Source organism: Ostrea edulis, chromosome 2 (assembly GCF_947568905.1).
Source record: "Ostrea edulis chromosome 2, xbOstEdul1.1, whole genome shotgun sequence".
NCBI lineage: Eukaryota > Metazoa > Mollusca > Bivalvia > Ostreida > Ostreidae > Ostrea > Ostrea edulis.
The window spans coordinates 58,261,499-58,286,919 of record NC_079165.1 but is presented as its reverse complement, the minus strand read 5'-3'; the positions used below and the strand labels follow the sequence as shown (position 1 = coordinate 58,286,919).

Below are 25,421 nucleotides of genomic sequence, written 5' to 3'. Positions count from 1 at the left end.
GGGACATGTACAAGTTCGGAATGGCTATTGCCAACCACGTCCTTCCCATTACCCTTTTTTACTGCTGTGACTGATTTACGTACAGATAGTATGCGCAATCTTCGTTGTAATGCCGTTACCATGGAAGAGGCATATCTTATGGGTGCAATCAAGAGACTTGTTGTCAAAGACGAGAGCACACTAGTTCGTCGCATGAAACTGAACAGGATGATCCAATCCCCTTGAACAGGCATCAAGGCGTTTTAGCTAGTCTTCGAGGTCAAGTTGCACTCTACCAGTATTGGGCCACATGTAAGGAACCACTATGCACTCGTTTGTTTGATTACAGCGACGAAATAATCAAGAATAATCTTATCAGGGGTATTGCTGACCCCGAAATAATGTCTGACTTGCTTGGTGACTCTAAAACGGATAGAACATTGGAAAAAACTAAGTTGTTCATTGTCCAGATGGAGCAGGGTAAGGAAACTAAAAATGTTATGGAGACTTTTCATGTGCTATAGGTGCTGCTCGCACTACTATAAAACCACTCATAACTCCTAGAAATAAATGCTGGCCATGTGGAGGTCCGTCGCATGGGAATACAATTGACCGCAAAGCCATACCCAAAAACTGCGATGCCTAGACACTATACTACTTCATGCAGCAGGTGTAGTGCCTGTGGTGCTTGTGGCCACCGCGGTGCTTCATGAAAGTCGAAAAATAACGAACAGTGATCAATATCATAACTCCCACAAGGAATACAAAAATAAAGAGTTGAGCAAACACGGAACCCTGGATATACTAGAAGTGGGATCAGGTGCCTAGGAGGAGTAAGCATCCCCTATCGACCGGTCACACCCGCCGTGAACCCCATGCCTTTATCATATAAACGAAGTAATCCGTATTCAAAATCAGTGTGCCAAGAATGGTCTATTGATTGATTAAATATTGCTTTACGTCCCTCTCGAGAATATTTCACTCATATGGAGACGTCACCACTGCCGGTGAAGGTCTGCAAAATTTAGGCCTATGCTCGGAGCTTATGCCCATTAAGCAGGGAGGGATCTTTATCGTGTCACACCTGCTGTGACATGGGACCTCTGTTTTTGCGGTCTCATCCGAAGGACACCCCATTTAGTCGCCTCTTACGACAAGCAAGGGGTACTGAAGACCTATTCTAACCCGGATCCCCAAGGTCTAACAATCGGTATAAAATATGTCAGACTGCATATAACCCAATGATAGGTTATATGGACTAAAGCCTGCTCACTGGGAACAGACTGAAAGAACCTGCCTAAAGATCACACCCCATGCAGTACCTTGAAGGACATGCGATAATTCCGGTTATGTCTACGACCAGATGTGCACCACATTTGAGCAGAGCAGTTCTCATCCCATGGATACTTCCCCAAATAAGTCTGCACTTGAAATTTCTGTGGGGTGCCTAGACAATCATGTGCGTGAGGAAAAATAAGTTGTTTGTCCCTCCAGACCCCAACCTATGCTGTTTATGCATGTGAAACTGCTACCTCAGGATCATACATCATTTGGACACCCATTGAGGATACATACAGAATTAAACCTATCTATTTGTCTATGGTAGCAAAAGTTCAATAATTTTCCTAGAATCTGCTTTTATACTAGGAAAAAAGCAACGTGACCTTCTCTCAGTCAAGCTTGTGATATGCGGCGCTATAAAAGAAGACCTTGGCGTTATGGAAGCAATCATCATCACTGTTGCTGTCAAAGACATCGCTGGTTCTACCAAATGGACACGTATATTTTGGTATGTCTCTGATCTTATGGAGAAATCTTTCCTTTGCAGAGAAACCCGCGGGGATTTGGGTTAGAATAGGTCCTCAGTACCCCTTGCTTGTCGTAAGAGGCGACTAAATGGGGCGGTCCTTCGGATGAGACCACAAAAACCGAGGTCCCGTGTCACAGCAGGTGTGGCACGATAAAGATCCCTGCCTGCTCAAAGGTCATAAGCTCCGAGCATAGGCCTAAATTTTACAGCCCCTCACCGGCAGTGGTGACGTCTTCATACGAAGGAAATATTCTCGAGAGGTTCGTTAAACAATATTCAATCAAGTAATCAATCCTTTGCAGGGAAGCTCTCGTTTCTCTCAGAATCATCCACACGTGATTTCCAGTTACTGCCCTGACACCCCATGATATTAACACATCTATAGACGACTCTGTTTAAGCATTCTGCAGTTGCCCAGACGTCAACGGAAATCATCTCCACCGCCAAACAGGTTACCCCCGGGTTGCAGGTTACTAAGGAGCATATAGAGATGAAGGAGAGCCTTCTTGACTATAACGGTGCCACAGTGTTCAATGTGCGTGAACATCAACCACTTTCACTTGTGGAGTGCGAGCCTCCCTAACTTCATGTAGATCCAAATGCCATACCTGTGGCGGTCCACAAGCCAGCACTAGTTCCAGTTTTCTGGCAGAAAAACGTTTATGCTGATCTGGAGAGAGATATTTACATTGGCATTCTCGAGCGATATGGTTCCAATACACCCACATGGTGGTCAAGGATGGTTGTCACTGGCAAGGCTGATGGTACCCTCAAAAGGACAGTAGACTTGCAACCATAAAATCAATGTTCTGTTTGTCAAACTTACCTTGTTCCAAGTCCTTTTTACCTCGCAGACCTTATTCCTCATGGTGCAAAAAAAACCAGTGACAGATGCATGGAATAGACACCTCCATGCCGATAAGTGAAGAAAATCGAAATGTCAAGTTTATTACTCCGCGGGGGTGCCATAGGTACAACGAGGCTCCACATGGATGATGCTTTGATGCCATCATTGCTAGCTTCCGAAACAAGTTCAAATGTGTAGACGACATATGTATGTGGGCAAATTCCTTTGAAGCTGCATTTTTCAGGCCTGTCAATGATTCAATCTTTGTGTATGCAATAGCATTACACTGAATCCGAGGAGGTTTAAATTTGCCCAGGATGTTCTTGACTTAGCAAGAATCACTGTCACTTCAACAAAAATACTACCCAGCGCCAAGTACCTTGATGCCATCAGAAACTTCCACTCCCACTGACATCACCAATTCGAGAGCCTTGTTTGGGTTTATAAACCAGGGTGCATATGCATTTGCCATGACACGACAAATGAAGCCTTTCTCTTTTGAAACGATCAACACCATTCATTTGGACAGATGATCTGAACAAAGTCTTACACCAATCAAAAGGGATTATCACAGATGGAATAAAAGAAGGTTTGTGTTTATTTGACCCTGATCGACCGACCTGTCATGCTAATAACTGGTCTGTTGATGGCAATGGTTTCTTCATTATGCAAATGTGTGTCCAAGACTCCTGCTTGTTGCAATGATGGCTGGAAATTATGTTTAGTTGGAAGCAAATTTACACACCCAGCTGAAAGCAAATACGCTCCCATCAAAGGTGATGTCTTAGAAGTTGCGTATACACTCCATCATACACGCTATTATGTACTGGGATGCAAGGACCTCATTGTTGCTACGGACCACAAACCTTTCTACATATACTGAATTATAGGTCGCCCACCCACATTGTTTACTCGTTTCCCTGATCAAGATAAATAGGGCTCACGGGGTGTGTGACCGGTCGACAGGGGATGCTTACTCCTCCTAGACACCCGATCCCACCTCTGGTATGTCCAGGGGTCCGTACGCGGTTTTCCCCCACAGTTAATTTTGTATTCTTTATTGGAGTTATGAGATTGATCACTGTTCGTTATCTTCACCATTTCACAGAGACTTCTTAACTTCAAAGAGGAAACTCTGGATACAGACTCAGACAAGGAAAAACTTGGGTCCGGATGCAACCTCCAAACACCTTACCAGCCAACCCAATCACCTCAAGTTACATAATGAAATGGCATTTGCTCGACATTCTAGGGAACATGAAAGGTGGAATGAGCACACTCGAAGGTTACCGCCAAAATTTGGTTGACATGATCTACTTTAAGTGGCGGTAACATTCGTGTGTGCTCATTCCACCTTTCATGTTCCCTTGAATATCGTCGAGCAAATGCCATTTCATTATGTCCACATTTCGTGAGGGGAGTATCTGTCCATAAGAATTGGGATGGCATCACGAATGGGGCGTCCAAATAAGATCAATGCTGGGTAGATATAATCTCTGGATTTATATGCCGTACGTCGCTGGTTCGACCCCGGGCTGGGGCGAAAATTTTCAGTACTTAGTTGTGATTATAGTGCTTTATATATATATATATATATATATATATAGAATGTAGAATAGAATATGATTTATTTCCAAATTAGGGCCCTCTCGGGCATACAGCATACATGATTGTTAACATTTCATTGTGCAATGTTTATATATAAAAAAAAAATGATGATAAAAAGAAAAGAACAAAACAAGAACATATAATCTATCTATCTATCTATCTATCTATCTATCTATATATATATATATATATCTCTCTCTGTGTGTGTGTGTGTGTTGAATGCAGATTAATCGCCTTAGCTAAATATCTACATTTCTGTGTATATCATGTAGGCCTATTCTGTCTGACAGACATGATAACTCTGTACACAAAGCCCGCGTTTCGTTGGAGCGCAGAGCGATTCATGTGCACGTTCTTTTACCTACATATACTTACCGTCTTATGTTATCGAAAATCTGATTGGACGTTCAATGTAAAGCGGGTCATCGTGTCAAAATTTTACGCGGGATCAACAGATTTATTAAATGACAATGAAAAAATAAACATAAATAAACAGTCCAAATCAATTATGTGATTTATTTGCGCACATCAGTCAAATTTCGCTTGAAACAATCTTGTTCGCTCGTATATAATCACTATGTGGTGTTTATCAACTCTCATTAATATTCATGAATATGCATAAACATAGGAGCCATGATGCTACGACTGTACTTCCATGTTGAATTTTTAACAAGTTTACACTACTACGTTTAGCGCTCAAAAAAGTAAACACGACGTCGTTAAAGGGTATTTCGTGGTCACTTAATGGACACCTCGTCCATCATAACACAAGTAAATCGTGATGAAGAGCAACTCAATACATTTCCTCCATCGGAAAAAGGTAAGTTTCAGTCTTGTTGGTAGTCGGACGTTTTCTCTCGCGGAGTATCTGCACCTCCGCATTTGTAATATAGTATGTGTAAGAAGAATGCGATTTACTGCATTGCTCGATTACGGAAAACCATCCAGAGATATGTTTCACATAATTGACTTTTGTTTTGAATGTTGACATTTAAGAGTAAATTGAAATATTTAGTATTGTTTATATTTTATAAGGGTGAAGGACACTGTGGTGACCGACATGTTTACCAAAAAGTTTTGGGTCTTTTCGGGAATTTAGGCGGCCAATAATTTGTGTGTGTTTAATAAGGAAATATTAATGTATTTAAAACCAGAAATGCATATAAGATATTGATATGACTTTGGATATTGCCCAAAGTTGCTTTTAGCACTGAACAAGTGCACTGTGATCTATTTTTAACCTGACCCACATAGAGTTCTGTAAACACAATGAATATTGCTTGACGATGTCGTCCAACTTGTAAGTAAAATTAGGTCATACACATTTTTTACAGTCAAAGAATGATATTAACAATTTAGAAAGCTGTGGTCGTTTGCCAATTTTTTTTAATATATTGATACTTCCTGTTAGTGTGTCCTGTATCCTGTTTTCTATCGTCTTATAATTTTTTTTTCCTCGCTGTGTTTTCGTGTGTTCTTCCTGTGTGTTGTGTTAACAGTGTCGTAATGTCATGTGAACACATCTTTGAATTAAAGCTTTTAAAGATAAAAGTCACGTTTTGTTTCTGTGATCTTGAATTTCAACAGTTTTAACTGTTGACCTTTTTTTACCTGTTTGCTTACCAAAATAATAAAACTATTGCAGTGAGAACATCTGCTTTAAGTTATATGTTTATGAGTGGATGTAGGCGTAATATGTAGTTTTTATACCATCAAAATAACATGGTACTTTGAATTTGTATTTTAAAGACATATCTTTGCATATTTTTACATTATTTTATTTGCCACTGGTTAGATACTGTGAGTCGGAGTGTATCACTGTATGCAATTTTGTAAATTAAAATGAAAAACAGACTTTTTTTTTCATCAGTGACTTTTCTATAATATCACAGGCCACTGACTGGATATTTAATCACATTATATTCCAGATTTGATTGTCTTGCCATTATCAATTTTGAGAGAAGGAAAATACTTACAAGGTGCCATTTTGTATATATGTATATTAAGATATTGATACAATTAGAAAAATAGTATTTTGCATCAAATTTTATTGTATATACAATGATCTTGTGCATAAATGTACCGACAAACCTCAGAAATCAATAAATCAAATAAGAAATTTCAGTAAAAATGTCAGTAGGTCCAAAATACGATATGGGAGAATACACCTAGTACTGAAAAGCACCCACAAATTTATCAGCCACTGACTATTGTTACAGACTTACAGGCAGGAATTGCGAAAGTTGTTCAAGTTTCAGTTTTATTATTATCATCTCATATAGCTCCACAAGAAAATATGATTTGAAGACGAAAAATTTTGAAGCTACTTGACCTGCTACGAGTAGTTATTGCAGTGCATGACCTGTTGGATAGGATGTCTAGTGTAGGATGTTTCTGAGACCGACTGTGGATTTATATACAAGTCTTAGTGCCCTAAAGTTGATCTCCAACATATCTACTGGTATTCACATTCAGTACATTTAATATGCCACATGTGTACTGTTGTACAGAACTTTACTACCCTTCTCAGTAAGTCTGATTACATTATTCAATATTGATATATACATATTTGAATGATCTTGCATGCATATACATTTATTAGCAATATTATCTCAGACTGATACTTTGAAGATTATTGAAATGGATTAAATTTACATATATAACACAACTTGCAGTAATTGGGCTGAGCTAAAGAAACAAGTAATATTGTAAATACATGTCATTTCAGAAGACTTGAGCTGTATACATTTAGATAAAGAGGGTAGATAAGTAGAATGATGTGCATCTCATTATATGACTGGCCTTTAATATGTTGACACACTGCTGAACATTACATGTATAGTTGCGAGACAAAAGTGAGTTTACAAACAAATCTAGATTTCTGGATTTATTTTGAAGAATAAAAAATCATTGAAATAATGATTTCATTTATGACCAACTGTTGCAGAGATATATGACAATTTAAACACATCAAAGTGCTTTGCTTTTGTTATTCATGTATGTACTTTTCACACATAAAATGATTTAGTGATTAAATCATGTTGAGGGGTGAAAGATGATTTTATAGGAAATATCTAGGGTGGTTGTTTTTGTTTTGTTTTTTGTTGTTGTTTTTTTGGCAAACTCACTTTTGCCTTGCTACTATATGTAGAGAACTGTCTTAAGTTGTGGTATTGCTTTGTTAACAGTAGGATGTGAACTTGCACATAGAGTAAATGGACAGTAATTAGATCTGCAAAGCCTTGAGAGTAGTCTATAGAGTGCAGAAACATGCACTGATCCTTTCTCAATTAACTTTAATAATTCCAGAGAGATGTCATTACTATTTGAGGTACTCTTAAGGGCTGATGCCTCTTTAACACCTCTTTCTCTACTTCTCTCTCTATCCCTCTATCTTTCTCTTCATTCTCTCCTTTCTCTCTGTCTTTGTCTCTCTCTCTCTCTCTCCATTCTCTCCTTTCTCTTCTCTGCCCCCTCCTCTCTCTCTCATAAAATCAGAATGATGTGAAAAATCAATGTTGATAGTTAGTCACCTGCTTTATTTTAAATACTAGCCTGTTTATTTTAAATTCACAGCTGCGAAATATATAGCCCAGCTGTGCACAGAAATATCAAACCTCAGCTTAAATACCTTCATCAGAACATTTTTATGATATTGATAATTATGTATTGCTTTTATAAAAACATAGACAAATAAAATACTATGCATCTATACAATATTGCAATTGCTACCATATCACCTTGGTAACAGTCAAGCTAATGTTTTGATAGAATATCTTGGTTACTAATGAAGTATTGTAGACAAGTGTATGCCATCTATGTCCAAAATTTCTGTTGGACTGTGCGTAAGTCTGAGATGTTTTCAGAAGGACATTTACTCGTGGACAATTGAGTCAATGAAGCACATATTTCAGGATGAATAACCCATCACCCGCCGTGGACTAGCTTTTGAACTGTACTGAATAGACAGTAAATTCCAGTAATATATTTGTTCTTCATTCCAATTTCAATTGTCTTGCTGTAGAGCATGAGTCTGAATCTTGGGTTGTATTTACTTTCCACTAGAACTGGTTGTGTGGGGTGGTTTTTGTTTTGTTTTTTTACCAATAAAGTAAAATTTTAAAGATTTTCAATTTGAAAATCATTATTGTGTGTATCCTCTACTTTTCATTGATAACGCGTTCTCTGGTATGAAATGCATCATATGATATGTATTGAAGCTAGTAAAGGTGTGTGTTTATTGATAAAGTCTGTTGCAGACACATCAAAAGAATTTTTCCTTTATTTGTTTTACATTTTTTTGAGAATTTTTCAATCATATTGAGACGTCAACAGCTGTAGGTGAAGTGGCACAAATTGTGACCTATACATGTCAGGGCCGTAGGTGAGAGAGGGTTCTTTATCATGATGCCTGCTGCGACATGGGACCTCGACTTTTAAGGTATCATCCGAAAGACCCAAGACTCTTGCTTCTAAATGAGAAGCATTTGACAAAGGAGCAGTCACTTGACACTACTTAATCTTATGTCTTTAAGTTTGATGTGGCAAAGGAATGAGCAAGACTTGAACTCATGACCTCCTGGTCACGAACCACTACTGAGCCATCATTAATGGTACATCAAAAGAAATGTAGATACTAGTAACTTTATAACAAAAAGAAACACTACCAGCTTGTTTTTTGGACATGACTAGTGTGACATTGTATTATAATTACCATATCCCCCCCCCCCTCCCTCCCCCAATATACCCCGTTCCTCAGCTATAAGCCTATTTCATTCTGAGAAGAGTCGGCTCTTCTTTTCCTGTCTTAGCTTAACTAAGTAGCATGCTATATCATCTACTAGAGTTTATGGAATTAGATTCTTTTTTAATAATTTTTGCGAAACAGCAACACCCTTATACCATATTAGTTTTCAGAAAGTCTGATGTACAATACATCATAGCAATAGATGACATCCTTTCAAAAGACAAAGGTATGAATAGATATCGGACATACCTTGGCTATATGGTTTTAAAAAATGTGTTGCCTATCTGGTTAGCTCAATGGATTAGGGCATAAAGCTGCTGATCTTTAGATTGTGAATTCGAGTCCTTTAGGGATTTGATTTTTTTTTCTTTCTCTCTATTGATTTTTTCAAAAATTGCAATTTTACATTGAATAATGTTTATTTTTATACTTTAAATATTTTCATACCCCTTACAAACAAAGTTGAAGGGGTTTAATGAAATTACCATGTCTGTCCCACTGTATTTCTCTGGGGCATATACACTTTTTAAATTACTGTAAATGGCAGTACGCTAGCGTTTGATAATGAAAGTAAGATACAGTGTTTCATAATAACCTTAGCAATATCATATTGCTAAGGTTAGAAATTTTTGTCAAAGGCATTATTTTTTAATAGAGAAATATTAAAGGCTTAGTGCAAAGGTTTATGACCAGATTGTGTCTCTTGGCCCAGAACCAAATTTGCCCAATGTCTAGGTCAATCATAGCTAAAGTTCGAAAATTTTGTCAATACTATAGCTGTGTAATGGAAAGACATTGGCATGTCATACTTGGCTTAAAAATTGCTTCGGACTAGTTAGTGTATGACCCTGAACAAGGTTATAGGTTACTGGTAAAAATATTTATCCAGTTCTTAATTTAGTAATAGAGAGACATTAGAAGCTTATACTGTAAATGTATTACATTTGACTGTGTATTCTATTTAGCGCCTTTGGCGGAACGCAGCTTCCACTAAATCAAGTACATCGCTAAATGCCATCCGTAAATCTAGATGTTTAAAGTAATTAGGAATGCGCTAAATCAAATCTACGCTAACTTGTTGAAAAAACGATTTCCGCCAAATATCGTACACGTCAAATATAATACGTTTACAGTATTTGGAACGAAGGTTGCTTATAACCAGATGATGCACCCTAATCCTGATCCAAGGTTGTGGACAAGGTCATTGATAGAAAAGTTTAGTAAAAGAAATATCAGAAATTGGGGAAGGGAGTCGGCCCTTTCATGCCCCCATTGCAGCAGGCCTGTTCAAGATCTAATATCCCCTCCTTTACCCCTAATGTTTTAACTCTTATAATGCATGTTTGAGTAGTGTATTGGGAATGCAGAGGTGAGAGGTGTAGGCTGTTTGGTTTTATTATGCAGTATCACAACAGACACATTAGCTTATCATCTTCATCATCCAGCCTGTTAATAAGGGAGTAGTGTACTAATAATGAATAGCCATTACATTTACCTACTACACTCCAGGCATTGTATGAAGTTCAGTGTCCTATGTATTGTTGTGTGCATTCATGTGATCTCAGCAAAATATTAATCTGGCCTAAGACAGCTGTCTCTCACTGTGGAGGTAGAGATTTGTACAAAAACACTTGTAGATTGGCAAAATGCCTGGCAATAGAGAAGCCTCATTTCATTTGATGTACAGTGAGGGATAAGAAATAACAAAGCAAAAAATAAAGAAACACAGATTGCAGTAGCTTTATGGAAAATGTTTTATACGCCACAATATTTTCAAGCTCAGATTATTATTTTCATATTTCAGTAATCATGGTAATGAATTATTTATTCGTAGATGTTGGTGTTAGTCATATCAGTTAATCTATACACACGTGAAAGGAAATATATAGGAGCTGTTAAATACATTAAGATTAATAGTGAAATAGTCATTTGGTCACCTTTGTAAATGGATTTTGAAGTGCAGACCAGCACAATTACTACCATTTGATTGGCACTGGAAGCCTTTTGATGATTATTGGTTATGGTGGGTGATCAGCACATCTTGGAGATTGGTGACAGTTTCCCAGCAACTGCAGGCTACTCACACAAGTTGTTATGTGATTGTGGAATGTAAAGAGGCTTGCAACTGCAGAATGGCAGAAATTTCTTAAGATGCCAAGTGTTGGATGCTGGTCGGGAATTCTTAAGATTTGTAAAGCTTTAGTGAAATGGTTTTCATCATCTTGGAAAGGTTAGCTGATATATCTAAAGTTTAAAAAAAAAAACAAGATGTTGAAAAAATTTGAATTTGAAACCAAATTCTTGGAGTACTGCACATTTCTTTTCTTTTTTTTTTGTGCTGAAAAAGGAAGTGAAGTTCCAGTCTCTAGAATATTAATAAATTTCTGAACAGTGCAATAGGTTACAAAGTAAATTCATTTGTCCACTATTAAGCTGAAATGTGTAATGCATAGTAAAATAGATAAAATGGACAAAATATTTATTAGTTCAACACATTTTTTCGGGAAATTGTTCGTTTGCAAGAGGGAAACAAATCATTACCAGTACATGATGTTGCATTATGACCAGCTGGCTTGAAAATCCGCTTTAAAAAGGTCAGAGATTACGCGTAGGATGACCTGATGTTACATGACACTGTAAATGTATAATTTTCCGTGCATACTTTAATAAAGCTATTCAGAGTTACTGTGATGCTGATTATAGATGTCACACAGTGAACTTTTTCATCAATAGATGGTTTATAGTATGTAAATGCTGATTATAAGTGTTTAACAACAAACTGTTAATGTGCAGTCTGTGGATGTCTAACAGTATAAACTGTGTTGTGCTGATCGACTCTTTGGCCTATTCCAAGATCAATATTTGTAACTCCTTATTGCTTCTATGAGGACATTTCATGATGAATGGCCTCCAAGACTTTGGTATGCAAACCAAATCAAATGCGTGTAGAATTTTGTTTTCTTTATTCATTGAATGGTTTTTGCACTATTCATGAAATGATTTTCACACATTTTTGTATTTTGGCTGTGAACATGAGTTACAGGGTTGGTGAATAAATATGACTTCTCGTATTACCTATTCAAGTATGGAATATTAATTAGATCCCCACTCTCGTTTTCATGGTGAAGCTTATGAAAAATCTACTGACTTAAGATTTGTGTTGTTTTGCATTTCACTGCAACATGATACTATGATCATGTCGTCCATTTGTCATGGCCCTTGCAGTATTTCTCCAGTTAGACTTGGCCAAAGGAATCTGTTAATAGGCAGATTTGGACAAAATAAAGTCCTTATCTGGAGGGGGATCACGTCTTAACGTGCAATGTTGGCTTTACCATAGGGTAATTTATTTTATGATGTTGATATTCAAAGGAGCCTTCTTGGCTGAAAATCAATGATCTAGTGAACTCTGTTCAGGCAGGGAAAATTATACAGTTTCAATGTTGGTTCAATATTTTATATGCAGTGTATATATAAAGGTTGAAGATTAAAGTATGAAGAATATTTGAAGTGGAAATTTTTTTACAATATATGACTAAAGGCAACATTCATGGGTTTTCTTTTCTAGAGATTTATTATCTCTTGACATTTAGATATTTACATTTTCTTGAAAATAAAAACAGGTCAGGTTTTATCAGGAAATTGTCACATAGATGATGAATTGTTGATCCTAAAAAGTTTATAGATTCAAAATTTTCATGAATGTACTGCATAATACAACATTTTGTAATTTAAGAGAATTATTCATTTCAGGCTCGTCGACGGATTCCAGTGCCGGCTCACTAAAGAAACCTCGTAATCGTAACATTTTTAGTAACTTCTTGTGCTGTTTTGGAAACACAAATAACAACAATACACAGACAACTAATTGTCAGATACCTATCGTGGAAGAAAATGGAAACCCCAGGGTAAGCCTCTGTCACACATTGATATAAATGGCTATTTCTGTGGATACTAGTACTTCATTATCCTATTTCTTACAAAATGATGAAATCACAACAATTTTAGGAATGGAAATTTACATGCTATACTCTTTATTCTGAATTTTTATTATAAAATGCAATAACCAGACGTATGCTTTTTGTAGAGCCCTGCTGAAAAGTATCTTCTTCCAGCTGTCCTTAATAAGGACACAAACAAGAAATGTGCTGTAATTGATCTAGATGAAACTCTTGTTCATAGTTCATTTAAGGTAAGAAAAACGAGTAAAAACAAAATGTACACAGCTGTTAGAACTTCATACTACAGTATCGTAATAACACTTTTGAAATTTATGGTTTTATTACAATGTAGAGTAATCATCACAATTTGCTAGAGAAAATAATTTTCCCAATACAATTCAGTGATATGATTTGTATTGTACAAAGCAAGACAGGTAGAATTTGTCAAATGGATGCTAGATGTATTTAGTAAATAAGGTTAATACATGTAGAATCTAGCACACTGTAGATTTCATTATCATTTTACCCTCATTTTTCAGCCTATCAGCAATGCTGATTTTATAGTTCCAGTTGAAATAGAAGGAACAGTTCACCAAGTAAGCTATACACGAAATGTTTCCATTCAGGTGGAATTTTTCTGCATGTAATAGGTTGGAACAATGAATAGTTAAAAAGAAAAAAAGACTCAAATAATTTTCAGATCATATTTCAAATGAGTGATATAGTCCAAGGACCTATATGGTTCAATGTGAAGCAGCTGGTCATTGTGACTAATGCCAAATAAATAAAGGCCTTTTAGATTTTGCTGGTAGTAATTATCAATGTGAAGCAAGCTCAATCTAGATATTTTGTTCTCAGTTTAGGACAAATTGTGCTACTCATGACAAAATATATATGGGTTTCAGAGACTGGTGTACAGAGAATACACAAAAAAGGGGACATTTTATATACCCATTCCCCACCCCACAAACGAAGTTAGGGGAGGGTATACTGGAATCACCTTGTCCATCTCTCCAAAACATAATTTGTCCAGAGTACATTATATCTTTTAACGCTGATAAACAGATTTGATTAAAACTTTGTGCATATCCTATATGAATAATGAAGTTATGCACCTGCTATTTTGATTTAGATTTTTTAACATTCAAGGAAGTTATGGATATTTTACCCATATTTTTCCAGAGTATATCTTAAAAATCATTCATTTCTTCAATGAGCACAAATTCACTATTTCCCACCATCCAATGTGCTCTACTGGGGAGGGGAGGGGGAATTAGTCTGGTTAGGACAGTTCTAGTTTACACAGCTGTTAGTCTTGTAGAAAAAAAATATAGATTATTTATATTAAAATAACCAGAACAAATTGAGAGATTTAGATGTTGCTTTTATAATAAGATAATCAGCGTTTGTATTAGTTTATCTTTGTTCTCTTTTTAAGGTTTATGTTTTAAAGAGGCCTTACGTTGATGAATTCCTGAAAAAGATGGGGGAGATGTTTGAATGTGTTTTATTCACTGCTAGTTTAGCTAAGGTGAGTTACACCCATGATTACTTTACATGAAACCAGTTTCTTGGTAGTATTTCCAGGAATTTCATTATTTCTTTTCATTTAGAGTTGGCAGTCATTTATTTTGTCATTTTATGATCTGCATAAGAATCAAAACTTAGACAGTTCTGTGTTCATTTATTAAATGTTTGCTGACATTGTCCTGTTTTGTGTTTCAGTATGCTGATCCTGTTGCAGACTTGTTAGATAAATGGGGTGTCTTCAGGTCAAGGTTATTCAGGGAATCTTGCGTCTTTCATCGAGGCAACTATGTCAAGGTGTGCACTTAACCAAAAGCCTGCATTTTCTTTAAACCATACACATTTTCATTTCTTTTGATGCAATATTTGATTAAATATGAAGGAAATAAGTTATGTGTATTTACTTTAGAAGTAAATTTCTAAATATGTAAGGGCATGAGTTACGATGCTTTACACCAGCATACTTTATGAAGCGTGTTAGTGGTTCATGAAAAGTATGCTGGCATGATGCATTGCTGTTCATACCCTCATGAATGTCGTTTTTTATATTTACGTTTTATTTTCATTTTTGTCGGAATGTATTCCAAGTCGTCAGATTAGTCAAACTATATTGATCCAAGATTCATACACACATTGTTTACATTCATGAGGAAATGGCTATCATCTCAAATAGTAAATATATCATAGGAAATGTAAATATCAAGTGATAACGAAATTAATGATTAATGTTGACTTTGTGAAGTTTGTGTTATCACTGTCATGATATTGTGTTATCACTGAGTTCTTATCAACCTATATTTATACTGACACAGCAACAGACAGTGGCCTGATCTAATGATTATTGAGATAAATGCACTGCTTGGTGTTCAGATGTACATTGATATTCACAAACTCCTATCTTTTCTGTCACTATCACTTCATTGATAACTATGTATAGGTAGAGGAAAAATACATTGTCGTGAATTTTTCAAACTGAGTACGTATGTACCTTTAATGATTTTTAAAATTTCATGCACTTGAGTCATGAGCTATAGAAAATATGATGTATTGTACTCAGGTGACTGTTAAGTCTCATGGACTTTTTGTTCAGAAAGAATTCTATCCTAAGATTTGTAACTGTAAAATGATAACGTAGATAATTTGATTGTGCCATTGCTTACCATAACTTTCCACTGTTTTTCAGGACTTGAGTCGACTTGGGCGAGATTTGGCTCAAGTGATCATAATAGACAATTCACCAGCTTCTTACATCTTCCATCCAGACAATGCTGTAAGTGACACGCCCCCTTCTCTGGCATCAATGCATTGTATATAGAGTTGAAACACCATGTAGACATTTTCTCAGTTGTATGAAAAAGTTTAATTATTTCAAAATGCCCATCACAGGTCATTTTATGGTATGGTGCAGCACGTCTGTCCATCTGTCAGCACTTGTGGGTCAGATTACTTAGTAGGCTTGGTGTACCCCAGTATTATTTTTCCAAGGGCAAGCTTAAACTTATATGGGGAATTTTATAGACATAAAACAAGATGAAAGCAGTACTGATAGGTTAGGATAAGACCAGATACACATATTCAGACATCATAGATGTGTGTCTGTCTGTCTGTCAACACCTTGTGGTCAGATAAGAATAGTACTTAGGCTAGAATCATCAAACTTGGTACACATATTCCCAATGATTCGACGAAGATGCCTATTGTATTTCAAGGTCAAACATACATTGCTAATTTTATTGGCACAAAACATGATAGAAACAGTACTAGTAAGGCTAGGATAATGAAACTTGTACACATAATCAAACATCATAGGCAGGATGTTCGATGCAATGGTGCAGTGTCTCTGTGTCTGTATATTCATCCATCAGCACCTTTTGGGATGGATAAGAAGAGTACTAATAAAGTTAGGATAGTCAAACCTGGTATATGCAGTCTTCGCGAAAACTCAGTGGTCCAAAGACCAAGGCCAATGAATTTTAAAGTCGGGTCAGTGAAAATCAAAAATCAAGAAGTCTGATAGGTGATGAAATTAAGTGGTCATACCAAGCAAAATTATTTTCAGAACATATCTTGTGAGAGCAAGGGTCATAAAAACTTGTCATTGTATGCATGGTGCTGAAATTCATGATATTTCCATGGTTTAAAAGAGATCCTATTTGAAATGTCAAAGACTATACAATTGTGAAGGGATCTGCAAACAGCAAAGAAAGATGATAGTCATCATGTGTCTCTTGGATTAATTTGCTGCAACAAGATGAAAAAGTGTATCTAATATAATTTGTCAGATTAAAGGTCCTATTATTATTAATATCACTTGCAAGCAGTCCCATATCTTTGTGATTGCTTGCTTCATTATAGATACATAACAATTAGTTGAATTCAATCTTTGTGATTGCTTGCTTCATTATAGATACATAACAATTAGTTGAATTCAATCTTTGTGATTGCTTGCTTCATTATAGATACATAACAATTAGTTGAATTCAATCTTTGTGATTGTTTGCTTCATTATAGATACATAACAATTAGTTGAATTCAATCTTTGTGATTGTTTGCTTCATTATAGATACATAACAATTAGTTGAATTCAATTGATTTACTTTGTTTAATGCAGAGATATTGATGTGATTCTACTAAATTATATGCATGTATCACAGTAAGTGACATATCTTTTCTGACATATTTCACATGCATTACAAAGTAGTTAATGTACTAAATTGTGATGCATATGCAAAGATGTGTCATGTGGTAACATCTGCAATTACATATCCTGTGTTATGATAACAATAGGACTGAGTCACAGTTTTACATCTGCCTAAAAATGCATCAATGTATTGATGGGTGTATCATGATCTCAAACAGTGGGCTTTGTTCTCCACCCATTTTATGACAATGAATTCTCCTCAGCTGCATCTTTTTTGTTACAAATCTGAATTCCTTTGTAGGTTGGAGTTCAGTCTTGGTTTGATGACATGACTGACACAGAGTTACTGGACTTGTTACCTTTCTTCGAAGGATTATCAAAAGTGGACAATGTTTATCAAGTGCTAAAAAATCAGAATCGGCGGAACTCTTCATGATACCAGTCTGCAGTAGAGCCCTGGTCAGACTTTCTGCCAACAGAGACTATAGTGCTATATAGACACTGCTACCTTCAGTCTGACTCACTGCGATCCAGGACATCGTGACTTGAATCAATGTTCAAGAGGTCGTGGGACGTGTGAGGACAGATGGCCGTTGTTTGACCATTCGTTTCTGATGTTTATGCAAATGTGACTTCACAAACAGGAAAACAAAAAGGAAAATATTTTTATTTTATATTATTAGTATAACATGTACAAAAAGTATATTTTTCCTCTTTTTGTATGTGCAACGATTTTATTAACCATAATAGAAAGTTGACTAATTATGTTGCTTTTTTCTTTGCTATAACAGTGTTTTGTTTTTTTAAGAAAATTGTATGATTGTAAATTGTTTTTAAATAAGTTTTACTGGAAATTTTTAAAATCTGTTGCATCTTTAAATTTTTATAAGCAGGTTTTGTTTTAGAAATACATGTTTTAAGAATGCATTGTGATTTAAAAGCATTATTATTGATGAAGCTAGTGTATAAATGATACTCTTTATCTATCTAAGGGCTTGTGTTTTACATGTACATTTAGTAGTGGGAAAATATGTAACTTATAGAATTTAAAGCATTATGTTTCCAGTGAACACTGTGATTGTAATGAAATATGATTTATCAGTTTTTTGGGGATTTTTTCAAGATTAGTATCAAGAATTTGCTATAAATTTTCATCATTGGATTATTCGGAATGAAATATGAAATATTAGGCAATTAGAGGCATTTTAATGACGCACACCAGTCTGGAAGATTTTATGAAGACACAATCATCTGTTCAGCATTTTATGTCTGTATCGGATATATGGTTGTGAAACATGTATTACAATTTTTTCTCAATTTTTTGATTTGTAGCTAAATATCCCAGAATGAGTAATAAATATATACAACTGACATTGTTCTGAAGCACTGAAAAGTATATTAACTGGTTCATGCATGTTCCTTGGTGCGTCAAGAAAACTTAATTGGTATCACTGGATGATTACCTTGATTTGGTCAAGGTTTGATTATTCCTTCACGGCACGAAGCAGGATTTAATAGAATGAAGCGATGAAGTTTTGGTTGATGATTTAGTGCCTTATTCATTGTAACCCCTCGTGCTGTCAGACACTTTATACTTCTGAATGTTATTAAGGAGTGTAATCTTCATTAAGGGATCAACTAAGTAACGGGCAAAATTCCATTTAATAGTTTTCTAAAAGAACATCTATACAGCTGTTGGTGAGAGTTATTTGCTATCATTATTTTCTCAGGATTTCCAAAGTGCCCATATGAAAATTCATGTTTGATTTTGTGGGTGGAAATAAATTATGTCTTTTATGAGTCTTAAAACCACTGTTGTATTTCAATATACCAGACTGCAGTTGAAAAAAATGTAATTTGTAAAATGTTTTCAAAAATGTACGGTGTATTTTGGTAATTATTGGATTATTATTTTTTTTATGACAAGTTGACTCGGTAGAAGTATATTTGTAGAATGTTTTCCTCGATTTAGATTCACAGTATTCTCCAGGGATACATTTCACGCCTATAAAAGTGCTCTATACTGAGAAGATATTTTAGCTAGATATTTTTCTTCTATCAATAAGAAGGGGGGAAAAGAATTTGAAAACAAATGTGAACACAATTTTCTCATGTGACCACTCAAGCAACTTTCAGAGTGCTAGTAAATAAATGTGCACATAATGAATAACACTGTGAAAGTGATGGTGTCAGTTTTTATCTGTTTATAGTGGGGGAAAAAATTCTTTGCCCAGTCCTGGCAGCTATGAGTGCTTAAAAGTGGTTGATGGAGTTTTTTCTTTTTTGGATTGCATTATATATAGTAGGGAGTGATGTTCTTGTTTTTCCTAGGAAAACAAATACAGTGCACCTTTTCTGTTGACGTGCCAGTAATGTTTTAGGTGTGAAGCTTTGCCATTTGAAGTTTACCCAACCTTTCTGTGCAGTAAAGGGCATTTAGAAAATTTTATGTAATTTTTTCAGGTCAGATGTTTTGCAAATCTGTGATATACTTTAAAGATCAGTCTTGTTTGTTTTTATTCTCCTGTTGTCAATATGATATACCCTTCCTTCTCTTCTTGTTTCAGTTTCTTTTTTTTGGGCACGTATGCAAGAATTCAAGTTGTCTTGCATTAAGCATTTCCTTTACAGAAGGAAGGGCCGTGTCATGAAGAGGAGATAGTTCTAAGTGTTCTGGACAATAATGAGAGCGTAATGGTTGGTGTATTTGCTAAAGTACATGTAGCTGCATATAGGGTTTTTGTTCACACATCTTAGAAATTAGACAGTTTAAGTATTAGGGTAGGGTTTTCCTGAGCCAAATTTCTTTGAAAGTTGATCTTAAAATAGATGTCCACTGATCGCTTTTCATGCAGTATTTTGGTACAAATCTGGACTTGCAAGTTTTTGTCTTAAATAATGCTATTGTGTACTACAATCTTGTAAACGCCCTCATTCCCATCCAGAGGGAATATCATGCTTAACTTCAATCTTACCTTTGCCCTGCTCTTCCCACCGATGGTTTGTGAATTACATAGTACGAGGGTTCATTAGTGCTTTGAAGCCAAATACAAGCATCCTGCTATTTTGTATTTACTAAATCGTTATATATACAATAGGTATATAGAAATGTGTTTATTATAATATTTATCTACATTGTAAATATGTACATGTATGTATGCGAGTGTTTGAATATATAATATATATCTTAAAAGTTACTCTATTTTCTTGTACATATAGAATGTTTCAATTAATCTGGTGTATGTTCTATCAAAGAGACATCTCAATTTTTGTGTACATTTGCCCAAGTGATAAACCATATTCGGAAACACCTTTTATTTCTTTTTAAATTCCAGCTAATGTTAACTAGATAAAAGGTTTATGCATTTCTGTTTAATTTACCAAGTTTGAAGAGATTTTTTTTCTTCAGAAAAATGTTGGATTGTAATGTATTTCTACACCTTGGTTTCACATGGCATGTTCTGAATTGAATAGTTATTTACTTTTTATTTCCCCACAATACATGAAGGTTGCCAAGTGAGCTGATTTTGTCTGTTCTTGTTTTTACAGCTGTTCATTTTTCACATTTTTAGGGCCTGGAGGAGGCCATAGTAAGGATTCAAATTTTCAACAAAGGATCACATATGAACAATTGAAATTATTTTTTTTTTTGAGACAATACCCATGAGAGGTCACAGTGGAATAGATAGGGAAAACCTTTAAAAATACACTTCTGAAGAACAACAGACTACAAAATGTAAATTTAACATCATAAAATCCTATGTAGATTCAGGTCTGGGTAATCGAGTCCTACACTTTGTGTTTGGCCACGGTCAGGTCTCACAAATTTTTCCTGTAAAAGGCCATGTAACCCAGATGAGTTCGGTGGTTCCTGGGCTTCTACTGTACATGTATGAACAAAAAGGTGAATGATATGAAATATTTCTATCTTCGGTAAAGTTTCTCGTTTAGGTGATTTCTTTTGGGCAAGTGAGACTACCAGTTAATCCTGAATGCTTTTACTTGGCTGATTTTACTGTATTTCATTTGTGGACTTTATGCTAGCACAGTTGTGACTTTTTATTTATTTTTTTTACCTGCAAACTAGGACAGAGTTAAAGATTATGAAAGTGTTTTAACTTGTATTATTGTGATTTTCAGTTTATTAATGGGCACAGTATTGTATTTGAATGGCTCTTAATCACTGAATTATCTTCTCTAATATACTCTTATTGCACACATCTCTCTGATTGAATGTGTTAATATTCTTTGTTACCATGTATATAGAAAAATAATTTTAGACTTTTATACTGTACAATATAAGTAAACTAACCCTCAGTGGTGTTGGGTCTAGTATATCCAATTGAATGAAGCAAAAGAAAATGAATAAAATACATTTACTTTGTTGGTATTTGATTCATTACATTTGTAACCAACTCTTGGCAAACCCCTACACGTGTGTCGCTGCACGCGTGTGTGGAGAGAGACAGATTTTATTTTTTATGAAATGAAACAATTAACATTAGACGAATACAGTTATTGTGTAAATAAACAATATGATAGTGAAAAAAAAGAAGATATATATATATATATTATTGTGTGTGCTAAGGAGGACAGACTATCTTGTGTGGTGTTTTTTCTTAATAAACATACAGAGTTTTTAATTGTTTAATGGCATAATTTCATGAAATTTTATTACTTTTGATCTTATTACCGTACTGGAGCCCAACAAACTTGAATCTTCATTATATAAAGAAACTTCAAGCAAGTTTTGGATTTTCTGATACAAGGGTTCTTGATAAGATATTCAAACGTTTCATCATATTTCTCCCCTGAAAGGAGCGTGAACATTCATTTGAAAACATTGAAACCTTTATTCTAGGGATGGCTTGCGCCAAGTTTGTTTGAAATTGGCTCGGTGGTTCTTTAGAAGTCAAACAACGTGACAAACTTGCAAAGGAGATCTACAGGCGGACAAGCGTCAGTCACAATGTTCACTTTCAGCGAAATAACAATTCTAAACTGCAGTGATACTATATAAACTGAGAGCAGACGTTTGATAATCGATCCAGATGTAGCAAACGGATTAAAAATAAAAATTGCATAGTATTTCTCTCGGACAAACGGGACCGTGTAAGATTTTCCGCCGGTAGGTGGTCCTAGTACAGAATTTCCTCCATGCCCAGTACAGCGTTTCCCCCATGGTGGAAATCCCGCTCTCGACTAAAATTTCCCCATCTCGTTTGTGGTTACTGATTTAATTTTCACCAGTCATGGAATCAGTTCCGGATGCTATCATCCAAATTTATGGTATGGGCAGATATATATTACGAAAGCCAGCTAGGCTAATTTTTTAATGAGTAATAAAATATCTTAACTCGTTATAACGAGATACTAACTCGTTATAACGACTTAATCTTGTTATAACGAGTTAATTATCTCGTTATAATGAGTTAACTCTCTCGTTATAACGAGTTAACTATCTCGTTATAACGAGTTAACTATCTTGTTATAACGAGTTCATTATCTCGTTATAACGAGTTAGTATCTATGGAAATGTATGGACCTGATTTTAACAAAATTTATACATAACGATTATGAAATTTTAAAATCTCTGGATTTTACGATGACTACATGGATTACATATCAACTTTATTCGTCGTAAAGTTGACAAGAAACTGTTTATTTCTAGCTGCGAACAAATTAATAGGTGACGATATATTTTCTTATATTCAACAAAAATACTTATTTTCCATTGTCATAAATAAATTTAGATTTTATCGTTTTAATATACCACAATGGTTTGACAAAATTTTCGAGCTAACTCGATATTTGAGCAACAAATCAGCCAGCCTAGATGCAGGTGATTTTATCGAGAATATAAATATATTCATACTAATGCAAGCACTTAGAACTAGAGAGCTTCTCCATTTTAGCTCACCTGAGCTGAAAGCTCAAGTGAGGGTTTTCTATCACTTTTTGTCCGTCGTACGTCTCTTCGTCTGTGTCCAGTAAACTTTTTACATTTTCAACTTCCTCTCCAGAATTTTTCTGCCGGGCCAATTTCAACAAAATTTGGCACAACGCACCCTTGGGTAAAGGGATTTCAAGTTTGTTTAAATGAATGGACAGACACCTTCAAAGTGGAGGTAATGACGAAAATAAAAAAATTTCAATGGGGTCATTTAAAAACCTCTCAAGAACCAGTTGGCCTTAAAATCTTTCTGACATAGTGTAGATTCAAGTTTACTAAAATTATGACCCCAGAGGTAGTGTGTGTGTATGGGGGGGGGGGGGGGGGGGGTCACAATTGGGAATCAAAGTTTTGCATGCGAATATAAGGGGAAAATGTTCTCAAGAACCACTGCGTAAGAAAAGTTGAAAGTTTCCTGATATAGAGTAGATTCTAATTTGTTCAAATCATGGTCCCTGGGGTTAGGGTGGGGCCACAATAGGGGATCAAAGTTTACATTTAGATATATATGGGGAAACTTTTAACAATCTTCTCGAGAACCACTGGGTCAGAAAAGTGGTAATTTACATGAAATCTTCCTTACATAGAATAAATTCAAGTTTGTTCAAGTCATGGTCCCCGGAGGTTAGGGTGGGGTCACAGTAGGGGATCAAAGTTTTATATGCTGGTATATTTTGGAAAAATCTTTAAAACTCTCTTGAACTATTTAAAATAGTGGTTTTATATTTGGTATCTACATTCTTTACAGAAAGGACTTTCATGTGATTCCATGGTGTGTGATCTTATGATATTGACCTGGAAGTTTGACCCACGTCTAATAAAATTCTGACCTATAAAATGTATCCTGAACTATTTGATATTGATCTTTCATATCTTATATAAATTTCTTATAGCAAGACCTTTCATTTCATATCATGTCCTTTGACCTTGTGACTTTGAACTCTGAGTTTGACCTACTTTTTAGAAAACATAACTTATTAAGTATATCCAGAACTATTTAGGTAGAGCTTTCATATTATGTGTATAAATTCTTCGGCAAGACCTTGTGACACAACGGTGTTTGATCTTTTGAACTTTGAGTTTGACCCACTTTTGAAAAAAACAACTGACCTATTTAATATCTCCTGAACTATTTAAGGCTTTCATATTTTGTATATACACTGTAGACCTTGTTATACTTTGTTGTTTGACCTAATGACCTTCAACAACAGCAGGGCTACGGTGAGCGATGTGACCCATTGGCCTCTTGTTTGACAGCGTACATTTCTCGTTATTTTTTACATTCAAAAACTATCTTTACAATCCAAAGTAAGATATATTGGGTTATACTCCCCTCCCCCCTTTTTTCAAAGTACTATCGAGTGTTAAGGATGTAAGCTTGAACAAGTGAAGGTAACGAGCGTTGACAGTCACACCCCGCAGTAAGCCCATATTTTGATCAGGAAATCAGAGTAATCCATAGTTAAAAAATTGTATTTAAAGAATGTCCTCACAATTGGTATGCACTGTAACTCGTCAGACCGCATTTGACCCAATTAATTGAACCCGTGTAGAGGAGGACGAACACTTGCTACCCCCCCCCCCCCCCCCCGACCCTTTACGATTTAAGATAGTGAAGTTTAGTTTGTGCATGCGTGCTTTTCCTTGCACCCCCTCCAGGGTTTTAAAGTTTGGGTTTATTTAGGTTTTAAATTTTTATTGATTTTTTTTGGGGGGGGGGGGGAGGGGGCTTGACAAGAATTACAGACAACTGTGAAGTCAACTTCTCATAAGATTGTCCTCTCCCTTACTTTGAACAACAGGGCTACGAGCCTGTAATGCCAATCCACCAATGAGTGAAATAATCATTCCTGAAGATATATCAGGTAGCAGACAGATATCTGTCTGGCACTGAAAAATCAGTCTAATTAAAATCAGATCCTAAGATACGCTAACAAATGCTTCTTACGCAGAGTATACGGCGCGAATCTAAAAAGTCTGATTTTAATTAGATTGACTGAAAAGTATCTCAAGATGTATTTCATTTTCAATTCATGCTTTATATAATTGTAAATACGGAGTGACCAAGCTAACAGCCAGCAGCTTGGATTTATTTCTGTTGTTAAATATCACGAAAAAATATTTAAATATTACCGGTAAGATATATATAAACTTACAAACATCTGCAAATTGATATATTTTGATGCTTTATTTTACAAGATATGAATTTTCACAAATAATTACGAAGTTGACGTGTGTTTAGCTTATCTTGGAAAATTCTAGATTAGAAAACATTTTGTTTCTTTGTTTAAGTACATGTAAGAGTACAGTTTTTTTAAAACTCGTTATAACGAGTTAGTATCTCGTTATAACGAGTTAATTATCTCGT

At 35.4% G+C, this 25,421-nt stretch overlaps 1 protein-coding gene across 3 annotated transcripts; it reads left to right on the top strand.

The window, feature by feature from the left end:
• The first annotated feature begins 4,537 nt into the window (after nt 1-4,537).
• LOC125679614 (CTD small phosphatase-like protein) lies at nt 4,538-21,484 on the top strand. 3 transcript variants are annotated; one of them, XM_048918962.2, is made up of 9 exons: nt 5,466-6,223; nt 6,527-6,773; nt 12,745-12,899; nt 13,079-13,183; nt 13,472-13,528; nt 14,371-14,463; nt 14,658-14,756; nt 15,643-15,729; nt 17,402-21,484. In XM_048918962.2, the coding sequence occupies exons 2-9, from the start codon at nt 6,737-6,739 to the stop codon at nt 17,534-17,536; spliced, it is 768 nt and encodes a 255-aa protein (XP_048774919.1). In that variant the 5' UTR covers nt 5,466-6,223; nt 6,527-6,736; the 3' UTR covers nt 17,537-21,484. The 3 variants fall into 3 exon arrangements, with proteins under 3 accessions (XP_048774918.1, XP_048774919.1, XP_056010548.1); XM_048918961.2 differs by lacking the exons at nt 5,466-6,223; nt 6,527-6,773 and adding an exon at nt 4,538-5,064; XM_056154573.1 differs by lacking the exons at nt 5,466-6,223; nt 6,527-6,773 and adding an exon at nt 7,182-11,221.
• The last annotated feature ends 3,937 nt before the right edge of the window (nt 21,485-25,421 follow it).

Coding starts and splice junctions, on each gene's coding strand:
- LOC125679614 (XM_056154573.1), top strand. CDS start 11,143: ATGCCAAGTGTTGGATGCTGGTCGGGAATTCTTAAGATTTGTAAAGCT. Junction 12,900..13,078: donor AAGAAAATGGAAACCCCAGG/GTAAGCCTCTGT, acceptor TGCTTTTTGTAG/AGCCCTGCTGAAAAGTATCT. Junction 15,730..17,401: donor TCTTCCATCCAGACAATGCT/GTAAGTGACACG, acceptor ATTCCTTTGTAG/GTTGGAGTTCAGTCTTGGTT.